Source organism: Mustela putorius, unplaced genomic scaffold, assembly GCF_011764305.1.
Source record: "Mustela putorius furo isolate JIRA1106 unplaced genomic scaffold, ASM1176430v1.1 tig00000578_pilon_pilon_pilon, whole genome shotgun sequence".
Taxonomy (NCBI): domain Eukaryota; kingdom Metazoa; phylum Chordata; class Mammalia; order Carnivora; family Mustelidae; genus Mustela; species Mustela putorius.
Window position 1 is genome coordinate 3,775,967 of NW_025421422.1, and position 23,935 is coordinate 3,799,901.

General features: G+C 53.0%; 1 protein-coding gene and 1 non-coding gene across 7 annotated transcripts in view; both read right to left on the reverse strand.

Annotated features, from left to right (window-relative positions):
- Positions 1-7,846: 7,846 nt before the first annotated feature.
- Positions 7,847-23,935, reverse strand: part of AP1B1 (adaptor related protein complex 1 subunit beta 1) — a 54,616-nt gene continuing 38,527 nt past the window's right edge. For 3 of the 6 annotated variants that reach the window (XM_004766483.3, XM_013063496.2, XM_013063495.2), the window contains 12 exons: positions 22,994-23,092; positions 22,213-22,472; positions 20,552-20,753; positions 19,790-19,810; positions 19,098-19,241; positions 13,755-13,900; positions 11,830-11,959; positions 11,449-11,533; positions 10,682-10,768; positions 10,419-10,573; positions 9,716-9,724; positions 7,847-8,861 (listed from right to left, as the gene is read on the reverse strand). In XM_004766483.3, coding sequence (XP_004766540.1) covers positions 8,787-8,861; positions 9,716-9,724; positions 10,419-10,573; positions 10,682-10,768; positions 11,449-11,533; positions 11,830-11,959; positions 13,755-13,900; positions 19,098-19,241; positions 19,790-19,810; positions 20,552-20,753; positions 22,213-22,472; positions 22,994-23,092 — 1,413 coding nt within the window. In that variant the 3' untranslated portion in view covers positions 7,847-8,786. The remainder of the gene's footprint in view (positions 8,862-9,715; positions 9,725-10,418; positions 10,574-10,681; positions 10,769-11,448; positions 11,534-11,829; positions 11,960-13,754; positions 13,901-19,097; positions 19,242-19,789; positions 19,811-20,551; positions 20,754-22,212; positions 22,473-22,993; positions 23,093-23,935) is intronic. The other 3 variants (XM_004766485.3, XM_004766484.3, XM_004766486.3) reach the window with 3 other exon arrangements.
- LOC123392455 lies at positions 13,113-13,209 on the reverse strand. The gene has a single exon (XR_006607174.1). It is a non-coding gene; the product is annotated as a small nucleolar RNA SNORD125 (small nucleolar RNA).

Here is a 23,935-nt window from a genome sequence, read left to right on the forward strand (position 1 = left end):
AGGGAGGCCTGGGAAGGTGCAAAGGTTTGCCTGAGATTGCGCAGCAGGAAAGTGATGGCACAGGCACGGGAACCGTCGGGTCTGACTTTCTGAGAAGCCCAGGGACCAGAGGGCCTTCGGGAGGAGATCAGCCGGGGAATGTGGCCTTGCGGGAAAGGACTTTAAGGAAGCCCCCTTTATCTGTGGGGACTGAGCAGAGCTAGGACTGGAGTGGGCCACCCAGGTGCCAAGATTCCCAAAGACTAGCAAGCCAGAAAACCTGGACTGGGATGTGAATTCCAAAGTTTCCCTCAGTGGTTCCCTCACTTCCTGCCCAAGGAGAGGCAGTTAGGGTGCTGTCTGCAGCTCCGCAGGCCCTAGGCTCCACAGAGAGCGTGCTCATCAAGCATCCACACATCTGTTCCTGTAGCCTGTAGGACCTGGTGCTGGGCCCACAGTGGCCAAGCTGGTTCCTGCCTGCTCTCTGTGGCTTGTGAAGGAGCCAGGCAAGCACCCAGGCACAGATGGGTGGAAAGGCCTGGGGGTTCTGGGGGCTGAGGAGAACCCAGGGGAGGACCAGCCTACCAAGGTTGAGGGCTCAGGAAAGGCCTGACACCACACCTAAGCTGAGCCATGAAGGGTTAAGCCACAGAAAGTGGGGTGGGCTGAGAGGTCCCTGGCAGGCACAGGCACTGGGTGGAGAATCCTGAGTCCACAGCCTCCTGATGCCAGCCTGCTGAGCACCGCCCTTCCCTGCCCCCTGCGCCCACACAGCTTTTCCCCAGCTGGCCTGATTCTAGACCTTCCCTGGGGTCGAACACCCTGCACTGCCTCCAGCTCCCAGGGGCATAGGCTCTGGGGCCCTCCCCGATCTTCCATCGTGGTCTGTCCTGACCGTTAATCACAGCACCATACCACTTGTCCCAACAGTGACTCACCCCCTGAGCCCTGGATGGGGGTGGGTACCCCTCTCCCAGATGCTTGGCATATAGTGGGTCCTCGGTCATCCTTGCAATGCTGCCCACTGAGCATGGTGGTCAACTTCTTGCAGCCCTCAGGACACAAGGAGGCCACACAGAATAGAGTGGGGCTGTTTGAGGTCTCCCCTCTAGGGGGTGTGCAGTGTGCGCAAGTTACTTGAACTCTCTAAGCCTGTTTCCCTCTTTGTGATGGGATAACAGTGGTCTTGACTTCACACAGTTGTGGGAGGAGATGAGATAAAACGGAGAGAAAAACAAGACAGTTTAGCAAGTGGGTGGGGACAAGATTTATACATATAAAACAATTTCATTTTTTATATGCAAATAGCTACTGGTTACAAAACAACGGAGTGCCATGTGTGTCTACACGGGTAAGTATGCACAGAGATATTTCCTAGCTCCGTCTGCTGAGGTGGCCTAGAAGTGCTACCCTAGGAACAAAAAAGGCACCCAGCACTGACATCTTCGTTTCTAAGGCTGCTCACCAGTGAAAGGAACCAGCTCCTTGGAGAAATGGCTGATGCTAGGGTCAGGGCAGGACAGATACAAGATGAGCCTGGGACATCTTGAAATGCCAGAAAGCAAGGAAGCCGCCAAGTAACAAAAGGATGGGGAATATCAAAGGGACACAGAGTCTACCCAAAAGGGCTCCCAATGACCAAACTGGAGCAATTTATGCAGTAAAATAATATACTTTTGGATTAAATCCAAATGGGAAAATAAATATCCATGAGTCCAGACTGATATATATGACTGAATTAATAAATAAATACAGGGGAAGAAAGCAGTTCTTTCCAGCAGAAGAATTTCAAGTCATTATGTAGCTACTCCCTGCCCCCACAATCTTTCCTGAGTGTAGCCTGCCCTTAGTGACTTGCTTCTGAAGAGCAGACTAAGGGAAAGGGGAAGAGAGGAACCCCACGGTGGAGAAAGCTGGGAACAAGACCTTGGCCAAGTGATCCAGGCTAATGTGACAGTGAGAGGCGGATGCTGTGGGCCCCTGACTGGATGTAACAAAGAAGGCCACTCTCTGGTCTTCTTCCTAAAAACCCACAACCCCGTCTAACCATGAGAAAAACAGACCAAAATTGAGGGATAGTCTACAACACACCCACCAGTACTCCTTAAAATTGTTAAGGTCGTGAAAAACAAAGTCATGAAAAACAAAGAAACTGTCACAGATTAGAGGAGCCCGAGGAGACATGATAACCACATGGAATGTGGGATCTGGAAACAGAATGAGGACATGAGTGGGGAAACTAGTCAAATCTGAATAAAGTCTGGAGTTTAGTTCACAAATTTTCTATTACATAACTTATGTTACTTTATACATTTATATTATTCTTATGTTTATATATTAAATCTATATTACATAATAAATATATATATAGGAAAGAATGGAAAAGAGCCCATTTACAAAAAGGAACAACAACAAAAAAAACCTCTCATGAATCTATGTAAAAATAAATGTGCATGCAAGAACTTTTGAATGAAGAAAACTTAAAATATTACAGCCATAGGGCACCTGGCTGGCTTAGTCAGTGTTATGTGGGACTCTTGATCTTGGGGTTATGGGTTCAGGGCCCACACTGGGTATAGAGATTACTTAAAAATAAAAATATTTGGGGCGCCTGGGTGGCCCAGTGGGTTAAGCCTCTGCCTTCCGCTCAGGTCATGATCTCAGGGTCCTGGGATTGAGACCCGCCTTGGGCTCTCTGCTCAGCAGGGAGCCTGCTTCCCCCTCTCTTTCTGCCTGCCTCTCTGCCTACTTGTGATTTCTCTCTCTGTCAAATAAATAAATAAATAAATAAATCTTGAATATTTAAAAAATATTACAGAGACATAAAGGAAAGCATGAACCAGTGGAGAAGCATCTACTCCTATATTTTGATATAAAGAAAAATGTTATTATTGCCATCATGATAAGGATGTCAGTTCTCTGTAGGTTAATACAAACATTTGGTATGGTCCAAATAAAATTAATACAATTTTTTGTGTGTATGTGCAAAATGGTGGGTGTAAACACCCAATCATCACACTTATGAACTACAAAAGGATCTAGAGTAAATTTTTTAAAAAAGATTTTATTTATTTGAGAGAGAGAGAGAAACAGATGCCCCGCTGAGCCAGGAGCCTGACGTGGGGCCTGGTTCCAGGATCCTGGGATCATGACCCAAGCCAAAGGCAGACACTTAATCACTTGAGCCACAAAGCACCCCTACAGTAAATTTTTTAAAAGACAAAGTAGTTTCAGGGTGCCTATGTGGCTTAGTCAATTGAGCAGGGAACCTGATTCTACCTCTGCCCCTACCCCTATCCCTGCTTGCTCTCTCTCTTTCTCTCTAAAGTAAGTAAATAAAATCTTCTAAAAAAAAAAAGAAAATAGTTTTAAAGTTCAATTGGGACAAAGAGGTTGAATAAATGGGTACTATAAATATGGAAATATAAAGGTATAATATTTTTTTAAAAAAATGCAGTGGCCAATGAGTAGACAAAAGTTTCCGCTGCAGAGCAGGGTCCAGAAAAGCACTCATATACATATGGAAATGTAGTACATGTTACAAATGACATTTCAGCTCTGTGGGGAAAAGATGAATTACTCAGTGAATGGTGTGGAGACAACTGGGTAACCATCTGGGAAAAGAAAAAGTTGGATCCCTACCTTGTCCCTAACATAAAGCCCAGATGGAACAGGATTGAAATGCACAAATGAAGATCAGACAAGCACCAGCTCAGGCAAGTATAGAAGAGATTAAAGGAAGACAGCATACAAAAACACTTTCAACACAGTGAAGTAAAAGACAGTAACAAAATGGGGAGAAATAATGACAAATCAGTAAGAAAAGGACCAATAACTATACAAATGGGCAAAGAATAGGAATATGAAGCAGCTTGCAGAATAGGGCATGCAGGAACACCTGGGTGGCTCAGTTAAGCATCTGCCTCTTGGTTTCAGCTCAGTTCATGATCTTAGGGCCGTGAGATCAACCCCTGCATCAGGCTCTGCACTCAGTGCAGCCTGCTTGAGAGTCTCTCTCCCTTTCCCTCTGCCCCTCAACATGCGCATGTGCACACTCTCTCTCAAATAAATCGGTAAATAAAAAACTTTTAAATGATTTTATTTATTTACTTGAGGGAGAACACGAGAGGGGAAAGTGAGAGGGAGAAGCAACTCCCTACTGAGCAGGGACCCTGACGCCAAAAGCAGTTGCTTAACCAACTGGGCCACCCAGGTGCCCTAAATAAAATCTTTTATTTTTTTTTTTAATTTTATTTATTTATTTGACAGAGAGAGAGAGAGAGAGAGAGATATCACAAGTTGGCAGAGAGGCAGGCAGAGAGAGGGTGAAGCAGGCTCCCCACTGAGCAGAGAGCCTGATGTGGGGCTTGATCTCAAAACCCTGAGATCACGACCTGAGTTGAAGGCAGAGGCCCAAACCATCAAACCAGGCCCAAACCAGGCGCCCCTAAAATCCTTTAAAACCAGAGAATGGGACATGCAAGTGGCTTGCAAACACACGAACAAAGGCATATTGAGAACACGGTAAGGTAACATTCTTCACCTTAAGTTTGGCACACAGTGTATAGACACTGGGTTGTCTGTGACAGTATGGGGGACATAGGCATCTCATTCCTGGCTGGTGGGAATGTAAACTGGAGAATTTTTAGCAACAGCTCTCAAAATTATAAGCGCACCTACCTTTGACGCTGTCCATGTATGAAAGTGAATATTCTTTGCAGTATCACTTGTACTAGCAACACCCTAGGCCAACTTAATGGGCATTGTGGGGCTTCTGGCTCGGGACAGCACCTCCATTCAATGGAAAAACACACAGCCGTGATAAAAAGGCATTAGGACCCTCTCTGTAATGGGGTGATAATGGAAAAGTCTCCAAGATAGAACATGGCACAGATCGGGGTTATTCCATGCTACCCACTGTGTATAAAAGGGGAAAAAGCCATATTGGACTTCTTTGAGTGCCTTTGGAATAACATTGGTTTTTTTGCGGAGAGGAATGAGGAGTAGGATTTTTCACTTCTTTTTTTGCCTTTTGGATTTCGAGCCATGTGAATACATTGCCTTCTCAAAACAAGAAGTACAATTTAAAACAGAAAATGCTATATACCCTCTGGCCTAGCAATTCTGGAGCTAGATCCCACAGCTGCATCTGCCCACGAGCAAGGCCGTATGTGGGCTGGTATTGACTGCACTGTTGCTTGGACTCACGGAAGACGGAAACTGCCTGAATGTCCACCCATACGCTCCGGCTAATGGCAGCCCGTTCACCCAAGAAATTCTGGGGTGGGTCTGTTAGTACTGATAGGTTAAGAAAAGCAAAGTGCTGGTAGTATCTGGAATGTGCTGCCATTTGTTTGGCAAATATCTCTGTGAACTTGCTTCTAATCATGTACAGAATATTCCTGGGGGGGTGGGTGGGAAACAACCCAAATCTAGTAACAAAGTTTGCCTCCTGAGAGCAAAACTAAGAACCGAGGAAGGGTGGGAGGGATCTTTTGTGTGGCTTATCTTTCACCCATGGTCCAGAATCTAGCCCTCTCCATGGATAAAATAATAAAAAAAAGCAAATCACTAGCTGAAGATAAGGAAAATGAGGTCACCCTGCAGGCCATAGCACAAGTGTCTGGCACACAGGGAACCCCTCAGGCCCTTGGCTGAGTTCCTCTACTGGCTGGGAAGGCTCAAAACCTCCAGCAGGAAGCTAAGGCTCCAGAGAGAGGGGGGCAGGCCTGAGCACATCAGGACGGGGCAGTGTGATGAAGAGGAGGGTGAAGAGGCACATGATGGGTCCTTAGTAGGTGGTGGGGGGCAGGGGGGAGCCAAAGGGCACAGAGTTGGGACTGGCTGGCTATCCCCTAAAGCACTTCTCCTAAAGGCCTACGTCCTAGTGGTGGCCCTGGGTGCTTGTTTTTCTGAAGCAGTGATGTGGGAAGGCCCAGGCTTGGGGAACTGGGAGTGAGCATGCTCTCTGCTTCAGTTTCTCCCTGCAAATTTTTGTTTTGTTTTGTTTTAGATTTTATTTGAGGGACACCTGGGTAGCTCAGTCAGTTAAGCATCTGCTTTTGGCTCAGGTTATGATCCCAGGGTCCTGGAATGGAGTCCTGCATTGGGCTCCTTGCTTATTAGGGAGTCTGCTTCTTCCTCTGCCTGCCACTCACCCTGCTTGTGCTTTCTCTCCCTGACAAATAAAATCTAAAAAAAAAAATTATTTGAGATCAAAAGCATGAGTGGGGGGAGGGGCAGAGAGAGAGGGAGAAGCAGGCTCCCTTGTTGGGAGTAGGAAGCATTACCGGGGGCTCGATCCCAGGACCTGGAGATCATGACCTGAGCCCAAGACAAACGCTTTAAGCCACTGAGCCTCTCAGGCGCCCCTCTCCCTGCCAATGTTAAGACTCTGCTGGGTCCCATCATGCCAGGTGCCATGGAGTGGGAGCAAGGCACAATCATAGTCAGGTCCTGCCCAAAATGGCTTGAGGCCCAAGCACAGCTTTATACATGGGGGAAAACACCAAGTGTTTGATGATGCTCCCAGGTGTTCCATTCCAGCAGGCCAGCCTTTCTCCTCACCCCCAATACATGGTCCTTGGACTTGCTCACCCAACGCCACTCTCCTGCGGTCAGCTACCCTGCACTTCACATCTGCCCTCTGTGGCAGAGAGGTGGGGAGCCATGACTGGCAGCGCATGCACTGGATCCTGGGTGGGAGCCAGGCCCTCAAACAGCCAGGAGCATCAGGCGACACTGCAGGCCAGGGCCAAAGTCTCCTCGAGGGCTCCCAACCTCTCTTCTAGTCCACAGCTGGGGGTACTCCAGCCGCATCCATGTAGGGTCTTCTGAGCTCTGGACTTTCAGGTAAACTGAGAACTGGATTGTGTGATCAAAGAAATTGGTCAGCTCTAGACTCTTCAGCCTCAGGGGTCAGATGTGGGGCAGTGGAAGGCCAGGAACTCCTGCTGACGTGTTCTTCTTTCAGCCTCCCAGTGCCGGGAAGGCAGCAGTGGGTAGGAAGTGGGCAGTGCAGGGAATGGTGGGCTGAAATGGGGCGAGGGCAACAGGCTGCTCCTCCCTTAGAGGCAGACTGAAGGCCTCCAGGCCACCTGGCACTGAGAACCACAAGCAGCTTTGCCACTAGGGCCCTGCCTTTGGTCTGGCTGCCCTCCCCTGGGATCCAGGCCAATCCCAGCACTGGGGTCACATGGGATGTCCTTGGTGGCAGCCGGGTGGGCGCCCCACTCAGCCGGCCGCGGATGCAGGGTGGGGGAAGAGCCTGCCCAGACAGGCCTGGTGCCCCGCCTACCTAACCGTTCCCTCTCTCCTGCCACCACCAGAGCACTCCTCCGTGGCTCCTGGGAGCCTTCACAATGGCAGGGAGAAGAGGAAAACCAAAACAGAAGACAGCCCTCCAGCCAACATCAAAAGGCAAGACGGCTGGGTGGAGTTATGATCAAGGGCAGGAGCGGTGCCAGGGAGATCAGCAGGCCTCAGACGTCCATTTTTAAGGACAGGGTAGAGGGAAAGGCCCTGTCCTCAGAGTGCCAGGGGAGGGGCTACGCACACAGTTCAAGTCCTTGATCCTGGACCCAGGACCCCACCCACAAGAGCCTCAGGACCTGACACACTGGCCAGGGACACACTTGATGTCATCATTTTTATTCATTTTCTCTTTTTGAAAATAAGAATAAACATACATTATATATATGTGTATGTATATTATGTATACTGCAGTATACGTATCTATGTATATGTGTGTGTATGTATATATACTATGAATACTACAGTTACTGCAGGGCTCAGAAAGCCATCCTCAACCACTGGGAGGCAATTTTCAATTCTGACAATTAGTGGAGGGGGAAAAAAGTGTCCGTGATTGCCAAAAGCAGAATCTTTCTTTATTATTAAACAGCAGTACAGGAAAACCTAATGCTCTGTCAGACACAACGGAAATATGGGAGGCCAGGGGGAGGGCAGCAGACACTAAGGAGAAACCCCAAAGAAATCCCAGATGGGAAGCACCCTGCTCGCCCATGTGCCCCATCCCTCAGTCCTGTCTCTGCTCCAGAAACACAGGGGACGCCAAGGACTATATTGAAGGCAGTCACCGTCCTCCGGGGCAAGAAAAGGAGTGGGGTGAGTCGATGTGTGCAACTGCTGGGGGGGCAGGAGCCTGGGTCGGGGCTTTGGACGTTTCTGCCCAGTCTTGCCCGTGTAGGTCAGTGCTCAGGAGGCTTGAGGCCCGATGGGCACAACCCTGGGTGGATGCAGAGAGGGAAGGTAGGGGTGTAGGCCCCCAGGAGCCCCAGACCCCTGACAGAGGAGCTCTCTGGGCACACCAAAGGACCCTCCACACACACCAGGACAGCCCGGCCTGAGAGCGGGCAATGGGGAGGCCCTCTAACACTGACCCAAGAGAGACTGAGGGGCAGCGGCTTCCCAGGCCAGGAGCCCGAAGAGGGAGCCACATACTCGCCCTTCAAGCACTGGTCAGGAAAAGGAAGAGAAAATCCTGGTTCTGCCTGATCAGCTTCTGTGGCCTCTCTGGCTCTGTTTCCTTTGGTCCCCTCCTCACCTGACCCTAACTGTCAGCAGCAACAGAAGAGGGGAGTCCCCGAGCACAGGGGTACACTGAGATTTCACTCCAGGAGGAATGCTAACCTGCCCTGAGGACCCAGTGGGCCTGGCAGTTAGGACCAGGGAACTCCGTGGTGTCCAAGAGCCTTGCTCAGCGTCTCCAGGAAGGAGGTGCTGCCACTCCCCGGGGGCTCCTTGTTGGGGCTGGCAGAAGGCCAGGGTGGGCACTGGATGGGGCCTCAGTTCTTGAGGATGGTCTCGTAGGCCTGGTACACGTGTTGGGACACCTCTGGTGCTCGACATTTCAGGGACAGCTGCAGGGGGAGAAGGAGGTCAGAATTCCCAAGGCTCCTCTCAGGGGCTGGGAGGGAACATAGGGAGGGAGAAAAGCGGGAGAGCCAGATGCAAGAGTGTGGTGTGCACACGTGGCCTGGTGGCAGCGCGGCTGGGGCAGATGTGTAGTAAAGCGGAGGGAGCGGAGGGGGTGGCTGCATTAGCCAGCTGGGTGCGGACCAAATATACGTGCAGCCCACACACCTGCTGTCAGCCCAGCCGCTACGGCCCAAGCAGAGTGAATCATGAGCTGGTGGCTGGCGGGGAGGACCCGGCCCCTGCCCCACAGAGCTGCTGGGGCCCGTCACTGCCCGTGAAGGGCTGGGGTCTCTGATGAGGTGTGGGGGCTGCAAAGGAGGTCTCCATTTGGAGAGATAGCAGTGGTGGGGGGGTGTCGCTGGGGAGTCTTCTTCGGCGCCAGCACAGGCAGCTCTGCCACTGTGGGAGCTGGAGAGTAGGCAGAAGAGAAGCAAGTGCCACCAGCACTTCTGCCAAAGTCGCTGCCACTGAAGGGTGCGACGAGAAAGGGGGGAGCAAACAGAGCTCTGGAAGCCAGCAGTGGTGGCCCTGTGTGGCCCCGATCTTCTTTGCAGGGCTCTGTGCACGCTCTGCGTGCTGGGAAGTGGGGGTACCAGCTCCTCAGTCGGGTTCATCTGGTTGGGAAGCTTTGGGGTGCCCCGTGCCTGCATGCACGTCTGCCCGGCTTTGGGGAGCAGCAGGGTGAGGCGAGGCTAGGAGAGGCAGGGTGCACTGGAGCCAGGCCAGGAGACAGGCTGTGCGAGGTGTGGCTGAGGAGAATGGAGGGGAAAGAGGAAGAGAAAAGCAGTCTGCTAACCTCCAAGTCCTGCAACACGGCACCAGCAGGGAAGGTGGGCATGCAGCGACCAAACACAGGGAGATGGAAATTACCACCACCGAAGCTACTGCCGCAGCCCCCGCCCAACCATAGTGCCAGCACCGCCCGCGGGGCCCGGGGAGCCACGTCTGCAGGGCCATGCCTGCCAGAGACGGGGGCGCAGGGTGAGAAGCAAAGCCTGGTGCTCTCTGGGGCCTGGAACAGCAGCATGGCCTCCAGGGCAACCACACACTCCGTGGAAGCCATGTCCTGACTGGGGTCTGACATGAAGCCCAAAAAGGGCAAGTTGTTCACCATCAGTGCCCTCCCAGGTGGGCCCCTGGGCAGGGAAGAGTGGGAACAGGGCCAGCACCCATTTCCTAGCAGTGCCATTTCCTAGTCAGATGGGCCTGAGGCCAACTGTGCCCCCTGAAGGGGTCCAACTGTATAGAATCTTCAAGACCAAATCACTGGTGACACAGTTTAGTGTCTTATCTAGTAATCTGATGAGACGGAGTTGGAAGCTAGGCTCAGAATTCTGAGGCTCATTCATGTCGCGTTCAGAGGGACCCCAGCCTAGCTGGGCTACAGCGCACCTGTTCAGACTGACCCCTGGTCTGGGAAGGAGTGAGAGAAGGAGAGGCTGCCTGGAACATGGAGGTAGACACCCCAGGGCTGGCAGGGCAGGAGCAGGGGCCCTCACCGTGAAGCTGGGATTGCCTGGCTGGATGCGCAGCTCCGCCAGCACCCAGATGCCGTTGGTCAGCTTCAGGGACTGGTAGAGCATGTCCTGGCCCTCCACATTCCTCTTGGCGACCGTAAAGATGTTGCTGCTTTGTAGCCTGCTGCTCACAGCCTCTGAGAGTGAGAAGGGGGCCCCCAGTCAGTGGTGGGGGAGGGCTGAGGGTACAGGTAAGGGGCAGTGTGGATGGGGCTGGAAGGCGGGGGAGGGCGGAGAAGTCCTACCTGCATTGAGAGAGCAGTCTCTGATCTGGAACTGGGCTTCATTTTCATTGGGAATGTCCTTCCACGTGGCCAGGAACATCTGTCGGTCTGGGAGTGGGGGACAAGGTAGAAGATGGAACCCTGATAAACCTGGGACCCCACTCAGTAACACCCAGCAGGTAATGGGTTTCTTGGGGGTATGAACTTGAAGCTGAAGACAGGCACGAGCTCTGCCACAGCCCCCTCCTGCTTCCCTGAACAAACCTTTAGCTCTGTGACAGTGGCCACCAGTGCTGCTTCCAAAAGACCCTGGGCTTCCCCCTCCCTGTTGAGCCTTAAATCTCTCCTTCCCAGCACCCACACATGCACTCCCCCCTGCTCTGGCCCCAAGCAGCCTGCTCGTTAATCATAGCCTGTGTCACAGGGCTTCTGTGGTGACCGAGAGATGACGTGGGCAAAGTCCTCTGCTCAGCTCTGAGCTGGCAGTGAGCCCTCCTGGCATGGGGATGGTAGGGGACAGGAGGTGGACATCCAGTGTGACATGGTCTGGGCTCCCCAGCTCAGGAGGCCATGGGAGGCCTGTCTAGAGACCATGGGCAAAGCTGAGGGGCAGGCAGAGCACGGCCCCCACTGAGGGAAAGAGCTGGCCAGACAACACTCAGTGGTCCTTGATGGAGGCATGACCCTTGCCTCAGGCTCTGCAGAGGGGCCGGCAACTCACAGACTCCATTGTGGGGCCAAGCCAATCATTATATTCCAGGGACTCTTGGGATACCCTCAGGACTCACCCATCTTCCCATCCTCCACAAAGAGGATGTGCAGTGGGTACAAAGTGCTGAAGTAGAAGACGTCAATGTTGTTCTTCACGGCCACCTAGGAACAAGGCCACCGATTGGTCCCATGTGCTTGATACGACCTCTGAGGCCCCAGGAAGGGCCTGCTCCCTGTGCCTCCACCTGACCAGGTCCCCTCACACACCTTCCCTGGTAACCATGCCCCTTCGTCCCCTCGGATCAGGTCTCCCTTGCCAGATCTTTGGCAAAGGGCACAACTCCACAGACACACCCCTTAGCCGACAAAGGCAAGGCCCCAGACCTTTCCACCAGGCTCCTCCCCTGTGGTAGGTGGGCAGGTAAGGAGTAGGGTGCTTAGCCCTGCCTGGAACACACCTGGAGGTTGTTCAGAGGCTCCATCTTCATGACCGAGCCCACCGTGTTGAGAGGCAGGGATATCTCCACAGTCTGGTTGGGGCTGAGTGGTGCGTGGACCTGGAGGGGGGCAGCAGGGGCCAGGCCGAAGCTGGGGAGAGAGAAGCCCCCGCGGGAATGGCAGGGGGAACAGGTGCTGACGTGGGATGGGTGGGTTCCTCAGGCTCCAGAGCTAGAGCAGTGGGTGGCAAGAAGCCTGTCCAGTAAGCTGGTTTCACCTCAGCTCTGGGCCCAGGAGAGTTCATGTTCATGACCCCCACTCTCAATGGCTGTGTGGACAGGAGGAATGAGCCCCAGGCCAGCTGCAGGCTTAACTCCCATCTGGGCTGCACTTTCTTTTCTGGGCTACGTGTGGAGCAGGCCCAGGTGAACGTGGCCTTGCTCTGTCCTGCACCTGAGGAGTTCCACCTAACACCAGAGGCCTGAACTATAAGCTGCTTCTAACTGGACTCTGACTGCCCAAGTTTCTGCTACTGATCCCCACCTTCCAAGAAGGATGTGACCATCCCAAGCAAGACACCAGGTTTTACTGTCAGGGCGAGAACTAGCCAGAGAGAGATTCAGGAAAGCTCTACTTCTCAGCAAAGCAACACATAGGTAAATGAGGCGGGGAGGATGCCCAGGAGTGTGAGACATGGGACCATGCAGTGACAGCTCACTGTGCCCAGGCTGGGCATTTGATATTATACCAACTCCTACTCTCATAAAAACAGCGAGAGATATACATTCTCTCATCTTCCAAGACATGGAAACTCAGGGAGGGGCAGGCCTGTGCTCAGACACTATGGGCTAAGTAGCACTGCTGAGATCCAGAGCTTAACCTGCCTGACCTCACCTGCACTCTACCCACGTCAGCAATCAGACCTGCCTGGGATACATTGGGAGACGATGTGGGGAACCCCAGGCCTCTGTGGTGGCCCACTCTTCAGGCTTTCCTGGAAGATCCCCCACAGCCTGCTGTGTCATCCTGGGCAAGGCACTGGTCCTTTCTAAGCCCAAGTGTCATTATTTACTGAAAAGGTGACAATGGCATTGACCTCACTGGGTTGCCAAGTAGCTCAAAGTAAGATAATATCTCTAAAATCCTCACAACAGGGTCTGCCACCCAGGGCATTGTCAGCACGCTGTAAGTCCGTTGTAAGCAATCATTGAGACTTTCCCTTGGAATGTGGAGTGATTCTCTGAACTCTAGGGCCATCTGAGCTGAGAGAGGGTCAGGACCCACTGGCTTACGGGCTCTCCCTGAGGAAGCAGCCCCTTCAGTCAACTTCTTAGAGGCTCAGTTTGCTCATCACTAGAGCCGCTCAGGAAGAAGAATCATCAGGAGAGGCTGCTTGGGTCTCCAGGAGAGCCCTGGCCTAGCTGGCCTGGTCCATGAGACCTCAATGGTGCCAGAGAGGAAACCTTCCCCAGAAGCTCCAGTACAGGGGACCTAGTTGGGTGAGGGGCCCAGCGCAGCCACCATTCCCAGAGGCCCCTTCTGATGGTTTAAACCTCTGCCACAAGGTGCTGGCTGGGAGGCAGGTCTGCTCCCCGTCAGCCTTCTTACAGCTGGGCCCTGCGGTGGCAGCGACTTAGGCCTGGAGAGGAGGCTCCATTCTGTCATGTGGAGTGTTTGTTGAAGGCGGGCTCTTGGTCTGGAGCCGGGGGTTTTCGTCAGCAAACACTCTTTGAGCAGTGGAAGGCAAAAATAAGGGGAAACGACCTACCCCTTTGCCTGGTACTTTGGAGTCCACATACAGAGGTTGTGGAGAAGGCAAGAACGTCATTGCTGTACAGAGTTTTGGCCTGAGATGCACCCATGAGGCACCAGATCCCTCAGAGCTCTCGACCCCTGCCTGCAATCACCAGCAAGGGCTCTCATCACACTGGCCTTGGGAACGTACCTGTTGCGGTTGAACTGGATGGCAAAGTCAGTCATGACCTGCAAGGCCTTGTTGGTCAGCTGCAGGTCCATGGAGATGGAACCCACCTGGCGGGTGAAAGTACCTGAAATCTCCAACCCCTTGGCTTTCATGGCTGGAAGCCACACCTACAGGCAAGGGAGTAGACAGGAGGCTCATGTTTACCACTTCCCTAAAAGTTAACAGCCCACCTGAGGCTACCCACCCTCCATCTGACTCTTCTACTTACGGTCTCTCCCTCTCCCTTAGGGGCCTTGCAGATTGACCACACCTGCCTTTACCACCAGGCAATGGCGGTGGGGATCCTGGAATGAGAGGAACAATCCCGCAGGGATCCCAGGGCCACCACGACAGCGTGGCTGTGTATCAGAGCAGCGTGGGGTAGACTGGTGCTTGGTGTGCCCAAGGGCTGACCTGAGTCTTCAGAGGTCCAAGAAGGAACACTCAGTAAGGAGGCTGAGAGAGGTGAAGAGGAAAATGGGCCTTGCCAGCCTCCTGAAGAGCCGAGCAGAGTCAAGAAGAGCCCAAGGGCATCCAGGGCCTCAGCCAGAGTTCGAGGCCTCCCTGGCTGTCACAGGCTGTCCTTCCTCACAGGAGGCAAGGCTGGCCTTTTAATTGTAGAAACTGGGCTGACCAAGGACAGTACCTAAGAGGACCTCTCTCCTGGCAGGCCCTCTGCTGCTTGGCTGTCATAGGAGTGTCAGCTCAAGAACTGCCTCCTTTGGGAAGCCCACACCTAGGTTCCTTCCCTACATCCATGCTACCATGACATGTTAGCAGATGAATGTGACCCTGTGTGTCTGTCTCACCTGGACCCAGTCAGCTCTTTGAGGAAAGGGCTCTGCTTTTCTTTTCTACGTCCTTGGCTTAGAGCCTGCTGGACCATTGGCATTCAGGAAGCATTTGCAGGGCGAAACAGCTTGAATTAAAGCCCCAACCAGGAAGGACATCCACAGGCGTCATCCAGGGTGGTACAAATGCCTTTGAGGGCCCTATTCTCAGCGTCCCCCCACCCCCTGCCCAGCCCCGAGGTCAAAAAAGACCCAGGCCTCCTCAAGAGCTGCCCCAAGGTGTGCTGTGTGAACATCTCACTGTCTCTCAAGGTGCCACCACCAACCTCAATGCCATCTGGGTCCCCACCCTCAGCCGACCCCAAGCCCCACACCATGGTCCCTGCAGCCCGGACGCTGTCACCACTACCTCCTCCATCTGCAGCCAGGGCCTCTGCTTCCCTCAGCGGGCAGCATGTACATCTGAACCACAGTCAGAGTCCACCAGGTAAGACAGCAGCCCTTGCAGTGCCTCAATCCCTCCCCCCTCTCTGTAGCACCTGAATCATCTTCTAAAGTGTGAATGTGGAGGCACCTGACTGACTCTTGAGCTTGGGGTCATAAGTTTGAGCCCCACACGGAGGCAGAGAGATTACTTAAATAAATAGAACTTTAAAAAGATGCAAATCTGATCATGCCAAAAACCCCTCCAATGCTGCGGCACTTCCACTGCCCACGGCTTCCATGTCCCAGGGACCCCTATGCCAGGCTTCCACTGAACTTGCTCCTCTGCCTCTGCCCCCCCCCCACCCTCCAGTCTGGAAAGTGCTTTGGCAGGCCCATCCCTACCACAATCGCTAACATAATCATCCTTTGTTTCCCCAGGACAAAGGTGTGAGGGCAGAATCACAGGGCTTCAGCCTTAGCTGAGACAGGCAAGCAGAGAGCTCTGAGCCCCGCCCAGGCCCCCAGAGCAGCTTCCCGGGGGGCCCCAACCTCTAGCAGGCCACCTTTCACAGCTCTTCCAGAACTGCCTCTGTCACCTGGGACCAGCTGCTGCCTGTGGGGACCGCATTTCTCTTGGTCACTGTGGCTTCACGGAAGCTAGCACAGGTGCTACAACAGAACTAATCTAAATTAGTCTAAATTAGTTTAGACTAATTAGTTTAGACTTAGTTTAATTTATTCTCAATATTTGCTGAAGGACCCAAGGAAACGTCACCATCCACTCGTTCAAATGCTTCAGGAACTCCCAAGTTCTTGTGCAGAGAAAGCCTCATTCCCTTGACTGGTAAGGTAGAACATATTTGCCACCACAGGTGTGGCAGGGAGAATGCCCATAGGACAAACCATTCTAGGCAGTCACATGGCTGTTAGGAAAACACAGATGACACACCTACTGCTTCTGAAGAAAGAATACATCCAGACCCCAGAGACTCCTGTGTCTAAGATAATGGGAAAAGTCCTGTGTTGCAAGGACTCCTCTTCCAGGCAGCTTGCCCTAAATTCCTCTGACAGAGTGATGCCCTAACATCTCCTTTCCAGCACTCACTGTTGGTCCACACATCTGGGCCTCCACTAAGAAAAAGCAGTGATTGGGACGCCTGGGTGGCTCAGTTGGTTAAGCAGCTGCCTTCGGCTCAGGTCATGATCCCAGCGTCCTGGGATCGAGTCCCGCATCTGGCTCCTTGCTCCGCAGGGAGCCTGCTTCTCCCTCTGACTCTGCCTTCCACTCTGTCTGCCTGTGCTCGCTCTCACTCTCTCTCTCTTACAAATAAATAAATAAAATCTTTTAAAAAAAAAAAAAAAGAAAGAAAAAGCAGTGATACCATCCATTAAAATGAACACACACACAGAGAGCCAGCTCCGGACTTTACATTTCTGGCAGCTCGGCAGTCCTGGCAAGGCCTGGCACCCACAGGATTGCAGAATTCTTTGCTGCTCTTCTGTCATTTGATCCTGCCTTATGCCTGTTACATTAGGCATTTTTTTTTTTTTAAGATTTTATTTATTTATTTGACAAAGAGAGACAACTAGAGAGGGAACACAAGCCAGGGGAGCTGAAGAGGCTTCTTGCTGAGCAGGAAGCCCGACGTAGAGCTCTATCCCAGGACACTAAGATCATGACCTGAGCCAAAGACAGAAGCTCAACGACTGAGCCACTCAGGTGCCCCTACACTGGGCTTTTAACACGTATGTGCTGGCCTCACGCACTGAGGTAGCTACTCTGGACAGTAATTAGTTATTCTGACAGCCTAGGACACTAAGGCACATAGGACGTTCTCAAACACTGTGGGGCATGATCATATCAGGATCAGGAACGGGGACTTTGGTGCAAGCACCGTGCATTTAGTTTCAGACTGTGGATTAGCTGCTATGTGACCTTAGGCAAAAGCACTGAGATTTGTCGACTGTGAAACAGGAAGGACAGTGCCATAAGGCCTCTGGTGGGATTCGGCAGGGCAGGGGCTGTGTCACGGGCCTGCACTAAACCTGCTCTCTACTGGGGGCTCTGGCCACCACTGCTGCAGGCACGGCTGCCACTCCTGGTAAGGTCAAAGCAGGCACTGGCTCACAGCTCCCCAGGCACAACCGAGAGCTCACCTCACCCCTAAAGCCCAGCTAGGTCCTGGTTTCGGGAGGGGACCTTGGAAGAGAGAAAGGGGCTCTGGCTGGAACAAAGTGGCAAACACAGGGCCTGCCCTGAGCGTTGTGAGGGGGTCAGGTCAGGTCTGAACCCCCTGGCAGATTCCTTGATGCTGAGGGTGTGGCCCACACCTCGCTGTCCTCAGAGCCAGGCTCACATATTCCTGCCTCGAAAACCCAGCACTCCTTCCTCTCCCTCACCCCCGGCTCTGCAAACAGCACCTCCCTCATCCCACTGCTCTAGCCAGCATCCTTCCCTCCCCGCCAGCCCCCATATCCTGCCAGTCCCACCTCCTGAGGAGCTCTCTTTTGCCTCTGCCTTCAAAGCTGCCCTTGTCTAGGCACCATGAGCACACAGCAGTTCCTGACAGTCTCCTCACTGGGCACCTTCTGTCCTAGCCCTGCCAACCTGCCTGCCACAGTGTAGCCAAAGCAATCTCCCTCCAGTGTAAATACATTTCATCTCTGCTTAAAACCTTCTAACGGCTCTACTGCACCAGGACTGAGAGAAACCCTCATGGCCCGGCAATGTGGACCTTGCCAGCTTCTTCCCTCCCTAATCGCCAGTCTAGGCGGGAGTCCTGGGGAGTACCAGGCCTTGGTAGCATGGTAGCATTGTGGGCACCTATGGGGCATCTGCAGGTGGCACAAAGGCCGGTCAGGGATGCTGGACATACTGTTGGGAGGACAACTGTCCCCTCAAAGAGCAACTGTCCTGTATCCCTGCAGTATGTTTTGCATGGTTTCAACATATCCTGAAATTGCTGGGAACCCAATTACAGTGAAAATCAAAGAAAGCCTGTTCTTTGTTCTACGGGGACTTTACTGGGAGTCAGTCACCATTTCAGGAACTAAGGATACCAGTAACCACATGGTTTTCAGCACCTAAGCTACAAACACTACCTGTGGCCGTCGTGGTGACTCTACACAGCCACCAACACCTGACGGCTTCATCAGATCTTCTGGAGTGGGAGTATCCAAGCCTTTACGACATGGAAATATATCATTTTATTCTCTTCCCTTTCTGTCTCCTTTAAGAGGTCCTAGCATCTTGGGGCGTCTAGGTGGCTCAGTGGGTTGAGCCTCTGCCTTTGGCTCAGATCATGATCTTGGGGTCCCAGGATCAAGTCCTGCGTTGGGCTCTCTGCTCAGCGGGGAGGCTGCTTCCCTTCCTTTCTCTCTGCCTGCCTCAGCCTACTTGTGATCTCTCTGTCAAATAAAAAAGACCTTTAAAAAAAAAAAAAGAAGAAGAAGAAGTGCTAGCGTCTTACTAATTTTTTTTTTTTAAAAGATTTTATTTATTTATTTGTCAGAGAGAGTGAGCATAGGCAGACAGAGTGGCAGGCAGAGGCAGAGGGAGAAGCAGGGAGCCTGATGTGGGACTCGATCCCAGGACGCTGGGATCACGACCTGAGCTGAAGGCAGCCACTTAACCAATTGAGCCATCCAGGCATCCCGCGTCTTACTAATTTTGAAGTGACATGTATAGGTAGGCTATAGTCCAGACACCTTTGAGCACAGGAAATAAAGGGCGCCTTAGACAACATCTGTCATCAGAAGGGGGCCCCGGTTGGGAGATAGCCCTGAGAACTGCTGCTCTAACTAGATGGGACCTTTGCCAGTTGTCTGGGAGGTGCAGGCCTGACCACAGCTGTGACAGCCACCTGAGCCTTCTCTCCACTTTCACCTAATTCTGACTTGATTTACAGGCCTGAGCTCCAGTAGCCCTGCCCTGGGAGGTCTTCCCAGGCCCCCAGGGCCATCCTAGCATCTCTTCCCTGTGCTCCCACAGACCCTGGCACCCATCCCTGTTGGCCTGAGCTGATTCCACAGAACAGACCATTTAAGGAACAGCAGTCAGTATCTAACTTCCCTCTGCTCCTGCCATGGAAGGAGGTGTGGTACTTACTGCTTTGGGGGCCACATACGATCCCGACAGCGTGCCCACGCCACTGGTCAGGTCGAAGAGGTCACTCAGGCCACTGCCCATGGATGTTCCTAGGTTCGGTGGGACTGTTGCTGCTGGGGGTGCCACAAAATTGGGACCCCCAATCTGGAAGGGAAGGGAAAGAGGTCAGAGGCAGGCATTAGAAGCGGGGACCTCAAGGGCCCAGAATGAGTAGAATAACCTGGCACTTTAGAAAATAGGATGGGGCAGGAGGGGGGCTGCAGGGCTATTGTCACACCAGCTCTAAGTTGCAGAGACAAGACAGGGTAAGGGGGTGGAGAAGAAACAAACACTGTGCCCTCCATGACCTGCAAGCCTCCAGCCTTACGGGTGAGTGACCTTGGGAAAGGGCTGGGACATGTGTAAACCAACCCGCAACCCACCGATAAAAGGAGTACTCTGTGGTGAGGCTGTGCTAAGCTGACAGGACCACACCCTTTAGGCTGTCACAGAGGGCCTGTGGAAACTGAGAGAGCAGGTGATCCTCGGGATGACAAGGAAACTTTGTCTCAGGGTACTGAGACGGGGCATTCGATAAAAGCCCACAGCTCAGCAGGGAGGACTGCTTTGACATCATCCACCCTTTGGGATGCTGGGCCAGCACTCAGGAAGAGCAGATACAAAGGCTTGGTGGCGCAAGGGTTGAACCATACCCCTTCAGGCTCATCCCCCATCTCCAAGCAGAAGCAGGCAGGGTGAAGAGAACAGGCAGCCACATGCAGAGAGAAAAGCCAGAAAAGAAGACAGAGACAAGAGAGAGAGGAAAGAGTGAATAGATTAGTCACTGCTGTTCCCGAGAGGCGTGTGGGGCGAGACTGTGCCAGGCTTAAGGGGGGCCCAGACTATCTTTATGAAAGGCACTACTTTCAGGGCTTCACTCCACCACCCACATCTTGTGCCATGGCCCTTCCTACCTTTTCCTGTGTCATGCCTCTGGGACCTGAGCCAGACATGGCCAAGTGACAGGGGCTCTGCTACCTCTCCTCCTGGTTCTACCTGCTGCCTGTACAAGTCTTGGGGAGATAACCAGTCCAGTCTTACCACCCCCTTTCTACAGGGGAGGAGGGACTGACCCTGACCCCTCATGGGCCTCTCAGGCCTCCTGGGCTGTTGCACCAAGCTGGTGGAGGGTGTGGGAGTATGTGGACACTGCTCTAGCCCTACAGGCTCCAGATCTAGTGGTCCGGCAAGGGACTAAGTCCCGTGTCTGCAACATATTGTGCACTCCTAGAGGGAAGGTCACCTGAACTCTTGAACCTCAGTTTTCTCCCCTCTAAGTAGGGAGTGACGTAGTCACCTTCACAGACAGGTGTACCCTGAGGCCCTCGGTTGGTGAATGGCACAGACCGGGTGCTCACTGACTACTCCTCTAAAGGTAATTATTAATGTTATCCACAGAGGGCCCCAGGACATACCAGGCTGTCGAGGCCTCCACCAAGAAGGTCTACGGCTCCCATCTGCACTGAGGAGGTGGTCAGGGGTGGGCCACCCACTGGGGGGCCGAGGTCCAAGTTGAGGAGGTCACCCAGCAGGTCGCCCTGGGTAGGGATGACATCCGGCTGCTCACCAGAGGGTGCTCCAGCAGGGGCCGTCTCAGGGCTCTCGGTGCTCTCACTCCTGTGATGACATAGGAGGGAGAGGGTCAGTAGGGTGGGCGCTGGGCTGTTTCAGGGAGGTCAGAGTCCTCAGTCTCCAGGGTCCTCCCCCAGCACAGGCACCTGGATCTCCACACTGTTCCAGAAGGGCTGTCTACATGGCCCTTCCTCTTCCCCCTTCCCAAGCCTGATCCATCTTTTTGGCTCCCCAAGAGATCCAGCATCATGGGGGTGAGTGAAGAGAGGGGCGGTCTATTTCCACCACTCAGCGCACTCTAAAGACTGGATGCCCGCCCTGGAGGACTGGGTATGCAGGCCAAACCAACCACCAGGGGGTGGCAGAGGAGGGTGAGAAGAACAGGGCTCTGGAATTAGAATCAAGTCTGAGACTAGCTGTGCTGGCTGTGGGACGCCACACCAGGCCCTCAAGCTCTCTGTCCTATTGTCCTCATCCGTTAAATGGGGGAATACTCTTTGAGATGTTGTAAAGATCAAATGAGGTCACCCTGTATGTAGTAAACATTTTTTCTTTCTTTCTTTTTTTTTTTTTTTAAAAGATTATTTATTTATTTGACAGAGAGAGATCACAAGTAGGCAGAGAGGCAGGCAGAGAGAGGAGGAAGCAGGCTCCCTGCTGAGCAGAGAGCCGGATGCGGGACTCGATCCCAGGACCCTGAGATCATGACCTGAGCCGAAGGCAGCGGCTTAACCCACTGAGCCACCCAGGCGCCCTCTTTCCTTTTTTTTTTTTTTTTTTTTTTTTAGATTTTCTTTCTTTATTTGACAAAGAGAGAGATAGCGAGAAAGAGGGAACACAAGCAGGGGGTGGTGGAAGAGGGAGAAGCAGGCTTCCTGCCAAGTAGACAGCCCAATGAGGGGCTGGATCCCAGAACCCTGGGATCATGACTGAGCTGAAGGCAGACACTTAATGACTGAGTCACCCAGGCGCTTCTGTGGTAAACATCCATTAAAAAGTCATTAGGATGGGGGCGTCTTGGTGGCTCAGTAGGTTAAGTGTCTGACTCTTGTTTTTAGCTCAGATCATGATCTCAGGTCATGGGATCAAGCTCCACGCTCAGTGTGAAGTCGGCTTGAGATTCTCTCTCCCTCTGCCCCTCCCCCAGCTCCCACACTTTATCTCTAAAATAAGTCACTTGGGTTGCCTATGTGGCTCAGTGTGTTAAGCCTCTGCCTTCAGCTTAGGTCATGATCTCAGGGTCCTGGCATCGAGGCCCGCATCAGGTTCTCTGCTCAGCAGGGAGCCTGTTTCTCCCCTACTCCCCCATCTGCCTCTCTGCCTACTTGTGATCTCTGTCAAATAAATAAATAAAATCTTTAAAAAATAAAAATGTCACTAGAATGGTAATTTCCCTCCGACTCAAGCCTGGCCAGGGTTACCACAATAGGCCTGAATGCCTAGACTAATGAACTGGAAAACCAGGTAGGGAGGCTCAGCCTGGAGACTGGTCAACTTCACTCACGAGGCAGTGCGTGGTGGCAGGCTCTTGTGCACAACGCCCCGGCCCCCCTCCACAAAGGCGCTGGGAGGCTTATGGTAGACGGAGGCCAGGGTGCCAATGTAGCAGATGAGCTCGTCCAGCAGTGTGGGCTCAATGAGGTCTGTCTCTTCAGAGATGAGTGGCTTCTCAGCCAACACCACCTCCTTGGCAGCCACTGGGTCCGTGGAGAGCAGACGCCAATAGATGTAGCCACGGTCCCGCAGGTCTGGGTTATCAGAGTCCTTAAGCAGTGGGGAGGTGACAAGAAGCATATTAAATTCATAGCAGAGCAACCAGCTGGGAAGGAAGGAGCTCCTCCCCAAATCCCATGACCTGGGCATGGTCACAGCACTGAACACTGATCCTGAGCAGTCCCATTAACCTGTCCCTAAACATGGCCTGGCCCCTTGATTTCCTCCCCTACCTCAGTGTTAAACAGGGGATTCCCACTTCTGTCCCCAATCCTCGCTCCACTCCAAAATCTGTCTTCCCTGTCCTACAAACCCTCTGGTTCTCCTGGACCTCCCTCCCCTCTTTTGTTTGCAGTCTGTCTTGACTTCCTCACCTGACCCACCCCATCTTGATTTATCTGTGACTGAGCTCCCTGAGCAGGGGTCCTGGATTACTCTAGGGCCAAGCCCTCTAGTGATGCCAGCCTCAGGGGAAGAACCTTGGCATGAAGGTCCTGCTGGCTCCTTAGACCACAGCGCCCCCTGTAGAGTGAGACCTGCACTGGGCGCAGCAGAGAGGCTGGGGCACTGACCTGAGTGGCCAAGCTGAGGACCTGCTGCACCAGCTCCTGGGTCTCTGTCGGCTTCTTCAGAAAGAGTTTCACGATGGCTGTTAGCAGCTGTAGCTGGACCTGCGGGAAGACAGAAAGGTGACAAGGAACAAGTAGCGAGGGCTTCATGTGGGGATGGAAGGAAACCAAATGAGGGCCTCAAAGACAGAGAAGGGTATTTTTCAAAGGCCCTGGAAACTGAGAGCAGCTTTCCCAGGTTTGGAGTTGGCCACAGAGCACAGACTAAGGCCAGGGGGTTGTCACAGTAGTGCTGAATAGCCTGGACCTTGGCATTACCATTCAGGAAGGAGATGGCCACTGCTATCTGGCAACCCTACCTTAGGGTCCCAGGAACCTGTCAGAGCTCCCAGACTCACAGTGCCTTAAGGAGTTCGCAGCTTAAAAAGGCAACATGTGTAGCTGGTGTGCTTCTTAGAAGGACCATCTGTCAACAAGCAGAGATGGTACCACTGACGGACTGGGCCAGGAGGGCCTACAGAGTCAGCCTGTCATTAAGGAGCAGGGCGTCTACCAGAAGGTGAGAACCAACCCGGCCCAGCCCTCTCTCAGCTCTCACCCTGCTGCTGCTGCCTTCACCTGATCATGCCCTCAGCCTGGCCAACCTCTTCTCACCCTTTGGAGCTCATGCTGCCCCAGCACCCCCATGCTTCTGCAGCCCTCCCTCATCAGCACTACACCCCCCCCCCACTATCAGAATGCTTTCCAGCCACCAGCCTGTCCTATGGACAGAGATCATGCCTATCACAGTTGTATCCCTGGTTATTGCTCTATCAGTGTCTCGCGCACAGCAGGCACTTAAGAAAAACTTGCTAACTCAAAAAACATCTCTTGAAAGAACAATTCTCTGCACATAGTCCTTCCTTAGCCACATCTCATTTCTGTCAGTCCCAAGATAAGAGGGCA